Genomic DNA, 10,499 nt, shown 5'->3' with positions numbered 1-10,499 from the left:
AAAACTAGTTCTTATATTAAGAGGGGAGAGGAAAGCTGTGCCCACCTGCTTTCTAGCACTGTGGAAGAAGTACAAGCAGTGGCACCCTGAGACCACCCAGCTGTGCAGTGCCTCCCAGGAAGCCAAGCACTATCTCCTGAGAAGAGAAGCCACCGCTACTGTTCTCACCCCTGCAGCACCTGTTGTACACCAGCCACCTTACACAGAGCCAGCTCTTAGAGGCAGTTCACTTTTATGTCCATACTGAAAGTACATGGCAATTGATACCCTAATTGACAAGTAAATACAAGGCAAAAAAAAAAAAAATCACTACTTGTACAAAACCACAGCATGTGCCTTTGGTCAATCAGCAACTGTTGCTTGTCCGCCTTCCTCTTAACATAAAAAAGGGTGACTCAGGAATTGCCACTTCAGAGCTGAGTTAATATCAGCAAGGAGATTTGAGGCAGGGATTAGCACTGAACAAAGCAGAGAACCCATCAGTTGCTGCACACACACAGATTTCTCATACAAATACAAACTTTTTACAGGTGCTACCAGGTCAAAGAAAAGCAGATCCTAGTAGTTTAAGAGTGTTCATCCAAAATGAGGATTTTTCACAGGACACCACAGTTCCCTAATACCTCAGAGCACCAAAGGAGACAGCCTAGGGAGTGGGAGCAATTGGCGCTGTCACCTCTTACTTTTGAAGTCATTTGATGCTGAATTCTCCTGCTGATCACCCGCTGTTCTGTCAGTTGTGGTCCTGTGTAGACTTCATCCCTCCTCAACTACCCCCAACAAACCCTGGTATTCTTGGTCCCTTTTATTTCTGCCTTCATCACTCTCCCCCACTTTATACCTAAGTGGTCTGCACCACTTTTGTTATCACTCATAGTTTAGCAACTTTGTAATCTGACTCCCTATTTCCAGCCTCCTCCTCACTTCACCAGGCTACCTCACCATCTTCTTCCAACAACCACTGCCAGTACGTTTCTCTACTAAAGTCATCTATCAACTCTTTGTTTTTTGGTTTCATTACTCCTCTCCAATACATCTAGAAACAACTGTCAACCATTTTCCTTGTTGCAATGCATCTTGTTTCCTTAGTGGCTCGCAAACATACTCTCTTCTATTTCAGGGATGTGCATAACTATCATGCTGTCCACGCCTGCCCTACTTACTCAGAGTAATTAGACACTGCCTGCAGACTGAGACTGGAGCCTCACTGAGCTAGACACTGGATCCTTGGATAGGAGACTCTCCTGGGGCCAAAGAGGTCCCAACCTAAACAGACAAGTGATAAAAAACAGTGGAAGGTAATTTAGAAGTATTTTTTTTCCTTACAAACTGGGGAGCAAGGTGCAGAGTAATGAAGTCAGTTGCTGGATTGTTCTATCTGATAAAACATCTGATCTGATAATTTTTCCCACTTTTATTTCCTCTGTTGGATGCAGTGATTTGAGAGACTACTAGACAGAAGTGGGTTGGTGTCTGCAGTTAGAACGTCTTTCCCTCAAAGGCTTCCAGGTTGAAAGCTGTATCCAAGAACCTTCTGAGCGACACCAGATGCATGTTCTTGTTGCCTGTGGCAGCTGCAGCAGCAGGCTCTCGGCCAACATACCTTTGTGACAAAAAGAATTGGGCAGACAAATGAGGTGAGAAAAAGACAATTTTGACACTAAAAAGCATGAGAACATGCTGCCAAATGCATTCAAGTCAAGTTGGCAGAGTTGCACATCTAATCATCAGTCTTTCTTAAATAAAAATCAATCTAAGTTGCACCATCAGTTACACCTTCTGGTCAGCTTCCGCTTCTTTTCCCCGTCCCATCAATGTTGAGCTGTGTCTTCTCCCCCATCCCTCCCAGAGCAGCCAGCTACACTATCTCATAATTAGATAACTTGCTTTTGGTGATGTACACTCTCATTCCTCCAACAGCTGCATGGGCAGATCCAAGAGTCAATCATGTCAAATAAATGCAAAGGTGCCTGGACTGAGGTCTATAACAACTGCTTCCTCTAGAAGCCTAATATTTGGAGTTAAATTCTTAAAAAAGACAGAATCTTAGAGAACAAGAGAGAAAAATCCAGGAGAGCTAGGTGCTCTGCTAAGTGGCAATACATACAGAGCTAGTTGCTACTGATTTCCTTGTAGAACTACAAGGAGGAGCAAGATATGCATGATGTATTTGAGAAACAGTCATCTAGACTTATCCCTCCTTCACCCAAGAACCCTAAACTCAGAGGTTTTGGTTTGTGAAGAACCTGGCTTCCCCATGAACAACATCCTCAAATAAAATAATAAAAAAAAAACAAACAAAAAACCAAACCAGCCAAATTTAAAAGCAAACAAATCAGTCCAGAAGACAGAGCAACTGTTTAAAGTCTCATACCATATAGGTCGAGTGTGGTTCACAATAGTGCGGAAACGAGGTTTGACATAATCATAATATCCACTGTTCTTGTGTTCCTCCTGACACCAAACTAGATCAGCACCTGGATACTTCTCCAGTTCTTCTTTCAGCAGGTCAAAGGGGAATGGTGAGATCTGGAAAGAGAGGGTAATAACTAGCAAAGCTTTCTCTTACATGGCGTTAGCTCATGGTAGGAAAGCCTTCTACCTATCGAGTATTACAAGCAACCATTGTAATTAACTATTTAGTACCTAATATAATTGCCATACGTTCTTTAAAGTGGCTCATATTTTTCTGATTTCATGCTGTCAGAAACGAATACACATATTTTATAGTTGCACCAGTATGAACATAAGTACGTCATAGTCCAGATCTCCTGCTTTCCCACAGTTTTCTTAGTGAAATAGCTGCAACAATAGAAGTCCTTAAATAGTGAACGATAATATAGCTGCAAAGTGTACTATTCACAACATTTCAACCTACCAGATTGGATATACAAATTTAAGGTGACATCATATTGTAACCTTTACTTTGTTACATTCTTCTGGAAAAGTCATTGGATCTTATTGTCCAGTATACTGTTCATGTGTTCCCTCTCCACAAGGCCATGAAGGATTAGATAATGTCTTCAGATGCAAAGTGCTATAAAAATGCTAACTATCACCACCCTTTCTGGCAAGTGCTATCTATTTAAAAGCATAGGAACCCCTTGCTGAAAGTCTCCCTAAGGACCCTGTCTTCTGAGGATCAGGGAGCTCACCTGTTCAAGTCTGGTTATAGCTACTTCTTTCTCCAGGTCTTGATTCTTTCTCTCTTTTACAAGATCATAGTACACTTTTCCTGTGCAGAAAATCACTCGCTTGACCTCATGTGGTGCCTGAGCTGCCAACCCATTCTCAGGAATCACGCGTTGGAAAGTGGTACCTAGTCAGAGCACAAATTAGAGAAGTGCTCTCAGAGGAACTGACATGGTAATAAAGCAGCCCAAGAAATAGTCCTTTACTGAGCAACCAGCAGTTTGCAATGGTCATGGTCTCTCAGTGCAATATTTACATCTCTACTCCTACTGTCCAGAGTGGCAATTCTGCTAAAGTGACTTTCAGCAGTTTAGGTTCAAGAATTTAAAAGACTGTCAATAATGCACTCTTTCACACTTAATAGAAACATATTAACAGTGATTCTTTTTTAGCTTTGTGTTATGCATTACACCTTTAATTTTAAATTGATTGGATAGCTCACATTTGCTTAGAGTTTTTTTCAGAGAATTATCTGAAATATTGTTTCTTCTTTCCAAGATGATCTCAACCATGTAACATTAATATAGGTTTAGAAAATTTTAAAACATTTTTTATATAAAAGCATAGCACACATTCATAATGCAACTAAATGTGGCACCTGCAGAAGTATTTACACAAGCACACACATTACTGCCATATATTTATGTGATTTAAACCTCTGTTTGAGAGCTAAAACAGCATTAGCCAAAGGAAGAATTAGCATAGTACTGAGTCATACTTATAAGTGATAAGATACATTTCAGATGCATATCCTCACTGCTAGATATCTTTTCCCCTGTGATATCATCTCCCAAGAGAACAATTTGCTTAGGATACATGAAACTGGAAGAGGGACTTGATGGTCTAAAAGATAATTTTCTTTGCTCTCTTATATGATTGATTAGAACTATTCCCACATTAACCAACTGCAAGGAAGCAGACAGTGGCATGACCTCCCAGTCTGAATCAGCACACCCACTTACCAGGAGAATAAGGTCCTGTTTGAGCCATTTATCTTGGGGGGAGAAAAGCAGCAGCACAAACATGAAAGAGGAACTGATTTATGTCAGAATTATCCTGTCTCACTGAACAGCAGAATTCATCATTAAAAAAGACTGAATCTGCGCTTCATTGGGTCAGCGAGAGTCAGCCTTCCTCTCCTCTGGTTTCCATTAAAAACAGAGCAAAAAGAGCCAGTTGAGAATCAGCAATACTTTACTTTTTGTCCTCTTCATCAGCAAGTATGTCAGAATTCAATGTTAATTAGGAGTTTGGCCACTATTGACAGCTAGCCTGAAGTAGAAGGGACTCCCAAAACAAAATGAAAAATCACAGTCCTTACAGAATTTCTAATCTGACTCATTCTACAAAGCTTTTAAACAGTAATCCAAATCAGCAAGTCTTTGCTTGAGAAGCAAACTTTACTCCCCTACAAAAAGGAAATAACGCAATATTTAAGCAAGTTCATACACTGTAACTTGCTTTTAAAAACTGAGCAGTTACTCTTCTCCGGCAGCAGGCAGGACACCTGCTACAACTGGAGAAAGATCACTATACCTATGCACATGCTTTCACTCTGAACAATCATTTTAATCACTCACTCACTGCATTTCACTTCATTTCCTCATGCCACTCTGACATGTTCTAACTAGTGCATAGCAAGACACATCACTCCCATTTTTGGTATTACCTCTGCAGCTGCTCTATACTTCTTGGTGCTGATGGCATGCTGACAGCAGCTAGGGTGGTAACCTACAGCTCTAAAAGCACTGATCTCACTTTAGATCACTGGCATGACATGGCAGCCCCAGAACTCAGTATTGTAAGAATGTGCCCCTCATTCTTCCAAATGGGCACAGTGTGATTACAACTGTCACATTGGGAGGCTGGGGGAGGGGCAGGCACTACAAAGAAAAGTTCAATTTTTATATGAAAAGAAAAAGAGCAGAGGGACCTAATAGCCTACTGAGGGGAAGACCCCTGCAGAAAGGGGAATGAACTTTCCACTGCCTTGAAGATTAATGGTTGGTTACCAGATAAGCCTGTCAAAATTAAGAATCCACACTTGAAAGCAGACTTTTCCGCAAAAGTCCATGCTAGATCTCACTACAACAGCTTCACAGAAATTATAACAAAGGAAAAGGCAAACTCTCCAGAGCAGATTCCCTTCTTCACAGTCTGGCATGCGGCTTGATACAGCTGATTATTTGTCCATAATACTTTGAGATAACCTACCAGACACCATTTCATCAAAACTGGATTTAGCTTCTGGATGCCTCAGCAGTGACTTGGGTGTCAAAATAATCAGCTGTAAGACAGAAATTTTTCCAACACTCAGGAGCTGCTTCTTCTACATTATCACATGCAATATTTGTAACACTGTTCATACAAAAACCACAAACTGAATAATCTATAGATCAAATTAATGTGAATAGCAAACACAGTAATCTATTTTTTTCCTGTTTTGAAAGCCTATGAAGTTTCAAAAATGTTCAAAAGATTTGGGTAGTCCACTCCCTTTAAAATTTCTCAAAAAACCATTGCTTATGCTTCTCTTTGAGAATAAAATCAAATCACAGGCTATGAACCAATAAAATATCCAACAGTTGTATCTTAGGTTTTTGAAGTTCCAGCAATTACACATGCAGATTATAGTTACGCAATCTGTTAGCTACATAGTGTCTCAACAAGCTCATCTGAAGGTCTGCACAGCCAGAAGGAAGTAAAACTGAGTTTTAGAATGGCAGTAAATCAGAGCTGAGTTTCATTCCATTAAATCAGCGACTTCAACTTGTGCTCCTTTAAGGTTTTTCACTAATGATTCTTGTTCTTTTCAGCAGTATCTCATATGCAAACAAAGAGCCCTCTTTATGTGAGGGTTAATATTCCTAGAATAATCAAGTCCATTACAGTAACTTTACCGGTTTTCTGAATGGCAGCAAGATCTGCCTTCTGAGGACGTGAAAGTAATTGGCTGGAGTTGAACAATTCACCACAATCCAGTTGCACTCATACAGCTGGGAAACTTCAAACTGCTCACTGAACTCCTAAGAGAGACATTAAAGGCATTAGAAAAATGTCTAAGAGATCAGAAAAAAAATGCCTGAGAGCCATCCTTTTATTTCTGACTCTCAGCAACTCCCTTCCTCAAAAAACTTAATTAGCAGACCTCTGCTGAGATTATATTATTAGCTAGGGAAGCATCCCTGCAAATCATTCTCTTCTGTTTCTACTTCTTACCAAAAATGTAAACAAATAAATGAAAAAAGCTTCCATTAATTTCAGCAAGCTGGGAAGTCCAGGAAGGAAGGGTGAGGAAGACTAGGACTTCAGTAGGTGGAAGACACAAAATAGAACCCCTTTGAAAGAATCTTAAAACTATAATTAATTTTTTGAGTGTGGGTAACCCTCCCTCTCCCTCATTTTTAGATAGATGTCCTATCTTTTCATATTATTTTAATACATAAATTTAATGTGTTTTATATTTAAGTATTTTAGAACTACAGGGGGTTTTATGCATGTGTATGTAACTATGGACATAGGTAAGCATACAAATAGGTTTAAGTACAATAATCTCATTACAGATCGGTACAACATCTAACATGATTTCCCGGTCCATGGTTTGAGCTCCTACCTTCTGTGATAACATGTTATTACGTGCAATTGACATTGCTTAAATGTAGTCAATCAAACAGGCCTTTATTCTACCAGTATACTGACAAAAATAATTTTCAGATGAGGAGGAACGTGGCTTTGGAACTATTATTGCCCCAAATAATAAAAACCTCAGAGCCAAAACTGAAACATCCTTTTTTTTTTTTTTTTTTTTTTTTTTAAATTAGGGGGCTTTCCAATTAACGTACAGCAGTGTTTCTTAGGAAATCTGCAATAGGGAATTGGATGCTCAGCATCCTGTAGACATATGTACTTAATCTGTAGAAATTAATGACCAACATAGGAAGGTCTTAGCTGAATCAAATTTAGAAGTTGCTTATTTGCATGTTCCCAGCAGCACAATTTATCTCCAATGCAAAAAGCCAGGAATAGTCTCACTCGGCCTCCTTTTGGACACCTATTTACAGTACACACAGCAATATAAACACGGAGAATCACTGGCCCTGAGGAACAGTTATAAAAAGATCATGCTGCCAGAGATTAATTGAATATGATCTCAGCTTTGAAATGAAGCAGCACATACTGCATTACTTTCACTGGGATCACATTAAGAGTTACACCAACTCTTGAAGCTTAATCTTAACCCACTATACCCAGCTAAAATGGATGCTTCTTACCAAAAAAAAAAAAAAAATTCTCTGAGAAGTGAAGAACAAAAAAAAGGACATGGCCTTTGACAAATCTACTTACTGGATAAGCATCAGAATCATCATTGCTCATCTGCAGAAACCTCTCAGGCCTGGCGGATGAATGCTCTGGACCCTGGTGAAGATATAATTTAAAACAACATTAAAAAGCCAAATCAGCAGTTAGACATCAGTCTAGGTCACTCACTGCATAAAGTACCTCCTGTCACCCCAGCAGCTCTGTACCCAGGCTGCACACCTGCCCCCCCCAGCCAAAGGCATTAACAGCAGCAGTGAGAGGAGAGGACACACTGCAGGACTAGAATTCTTTGTCTTCTGTAAACTGTTTTCATAGGAGAAGATTAGGTTTTACATGGATTTCCAATGCTTTTACCAGCTGTAAGTAAGTTCTAGCCTCAGTATAGCTACACAATGAAGACCAGTGAAAGGACAATAGGTTCACGTGAGCACAAGAATGACGTTGCTAATGCAGGACAAAAAGGAGCAGGAGGAATGTCAGGAGGAGAAGCACTGCACAGGTCAGTGTACTGCTGTGACTTATAATTTGGGCCAAACCACACCTGCAGGCTGATCAGGAGGAAACACAAAGTTAACTGCTGACTATCTTTGCTATATTAGCAACACAATCAGACTCAGGATCTCTCTCCTACCATTGTTCACTGTTCATTACAGGACAAAATACCCTAGATGAATGCTTCAGCTAAAATGGCTCATAATACATATACACGTTATCTGTCAAACTAACTTATGATTAATTTCTGCCTCCTCAGGAGGTATTTTACATTCTGTCAAAGTACTGAATACTCATATCTGCTGTCTCACCAGCAGTACCCAAGGTAATTTCTTTTAGTGAACAAACATTGTTAGATCCATTTTACACTAGCAAAGCATGCATGCCGGTCACAGACAATATCAGGAATAAAGCGTGCAACAGAATGTATTATCTCCCCTCTCATGTCCTTGCTTATAAAGGATAAGAGAAGGCTGTGAGGACTATGAGAATGCAATGTGCTTTTTTAGTTATTGCTAATGCTGGCAAGTCTTTGCTTGTTCAAGTGACAGTTACTGCTAGGAAGGACTTTAATTTTGAAGACAGTTGCAAGGTATTTTAACCTGAAGACATAAAGTATTACACTTCTCAAATCTCTCCATGGTGTCTAAGCTAATGAGGTTCATAATGAGCTTTCTTCTTTTTATGGCCATCTCTCATTGTGTGTTCCTCTGCTCCTCTTAACTTATGATCTCCAAAATGACACATTATTTTGACAGCTAGTAGTCCACCTTTATTCAACACATCATCGTCCCTGCTTCCAAGTGCCCAGTTCATTCTACTCCGTGGACTAAGGGAATTCAAAGGAAAAAACACCACTGGCAACAAAGGAGGAACACAGCCAAGAACTGTGCCTTGCATAATTACTCTTTTGAAGACTCTCTCCACTTGTGAGGTGCCAAATAATCGTAAACAGCTAAGGGCTTGAGAACAAGAGGTAAAGTCACGCAAAACTATGGTGTACAATAACAGTTCAATATTGCAGTACCTCTATTGTAAATAAATCCTATACTAAGGACTACCTATACACGTACAAACATAGTGCTTCACAAGCAGACGGAATTCAGTGTGCCGGAAATAAGATGTTACTAGCAAACAATTACGGGAGAGACACGCAAGGCTTCCCTAATATGCACACATACGCTGCCCTGGCAACAACCTCAATCCAGAGCCTCAATGGTCACCTCCATCTTTGATTTCTCTGCTGACACTGCCAGTCAGATTGCCAGCAACTGCTGCATGGGATGGGGTAGGGTTCACTTCTACTGTGACCACCTACCCAGTGAGACCTATACTGAATCCATTAGCTACTTTGAGATGAGTCCCCAAGGAACCATTATGCAGCCGAGTCTTTCAATCACAGCCAACTTGCCTGTGAATGCATGACCTAGGGGTGAAGGGATCCATATCCCACTATGGATCCTTCCCCAAATCATTCTGTCCCCAACACTGTAGTTATACAAAGAATAACACTCCTGTAATGAAAAGCTCCTCTGGGAAGATAATGGATTTCCACAGCCTGGTGGGATTCTTAAATTATTCCAAAATCACCTGACACTAGTAGCAAAACAAGCATGTTTCAGGAGATCTGGGCAAATCTTAGCTGCTAAGTGGATAAGAGAAAAGAAATATTTACTGTATTGTAAGGAGCAGAGAACCAGCCCCCTTCAGCTGAGTGCTTCTCTGGAGAGAACCACACCTCCTGCTGCAGGCACATTCAGGCTGTCCCTCAGGATTCATTTAAAAAAAATAATTTATCAAAACTCTTGTGAACAGCATCATACCCTTTATTCTTTATGCACAAATAGGTATGGAAAGCCATTCGTAAGATATGAATGCACCCCAGTATATCAGGACAGGATTATAATTGAATGGAAATAAACTAAATTGTTTGTGAGAATGGAAACAATGCAGTTTGTAGCAAAAGCGCCTAGAGCATTTATGCAGATAGAGATTGCCACTGTGGCACATACTATGCTTTTCTCAATAGAAAATTAGAAACATACATGCATCAATTCATGAAAGTTAACGCATTTGAAAAGGAGAAAACTAACCTAGCCTGACGTGATGTTCATGTAACCTTTAAAAATAAAATATTTTAAGAACAATTCTACTGCTGATATGAACTTCATATACCATTATATACAGAGATTGCCCATGCCCTTTCTGTCTAAGACACTGTCTAGTTCCTCCTACTAGCCACCAAAGAAACGAGTCAACAGCTATTGGAAACATTTTCCTTTCCAGAAAGACTAAAATTTCTTATTATATCAAAGTTACCCGGTATCAATGATTTTTGAAGAAGATTTAAAGTTTTTTCTTATTATTTCATTGCAAGTTAATGTAGTGCAACTTACACAGACATAACTAATGCAAAATAAAACCAAGCAAGTACTGCTAAACACTAATGATTTCTTTTCTTACTGTATGCTAAGGACCCAGCTTTCTAGGGAAAG

General features: G+C 39.8%; 1 protein-coding gene across 1 annotated transcript in view; it reads right to left on the bottom strand.

Annotated features, from left to right (window-relative positions):
* Window positions 1-1,352: 1,352 nt before the first annotated feature.
* Window positions 1,353-10,499, bottom strand: part of LOC104461908 (2-oxoglutarate dehydrogenase-like, mitochondrial) — a 9,655-nt gene continuing 508 nt past the window's right edge. Inside the window, exons 2-7 of the mRNA XM_010073652.1 lie at window positions 7,537-7,608; window positions 6,093-6,218; window positions 5,407-5,479; window positions 3,156-3,319; window positions 2,375-2,529; window positions 1,353-1,603 (exon numbers count right to left, since the gene is read on the bottom strand). Coding sequence (XP_010071954.1) covers window positions 1,480-1,603; window positions 2,375-2,529; window positions 3,156-3,319; window positions 5,407-5,479; window positions 6,093-6,218; window positions 7,537-7,608 — 714 coding nt within the window. The 3' untranslated portion in view covers window positions 1,353-1,479. The remainder of the gene's footprint in view (window positions 1,604-2,374; window positions 2,530-3,155; window positions 3,320-5,406; window positions 5,480-6,092; window positions 6,219-7,536; window positions 7,609-10,499) is intronic.

This window comes from Pterocles gutturalis, unplaced genomic scaffold, assembly GCF_000699245.1.
Source record: "Pterocles gutturalis isolate BGI_N339 unplaced genomic scaffold, ASM69924v1 scaffold30017, whole genome shotgun sequence".
NCBI classification, from domain to species: domain Eukaryota; kingdom Metazoa; phylum Chordata; class Aves; order Pterocliformes; family Pteroclidae; genus Pterocles; species Pterocles gutturalis.
The sequence above is the reverse complement of the archived record's forward strand: the minus strand, read 5'-3'. Positions and strand labels throughout refer to the sequence as shown.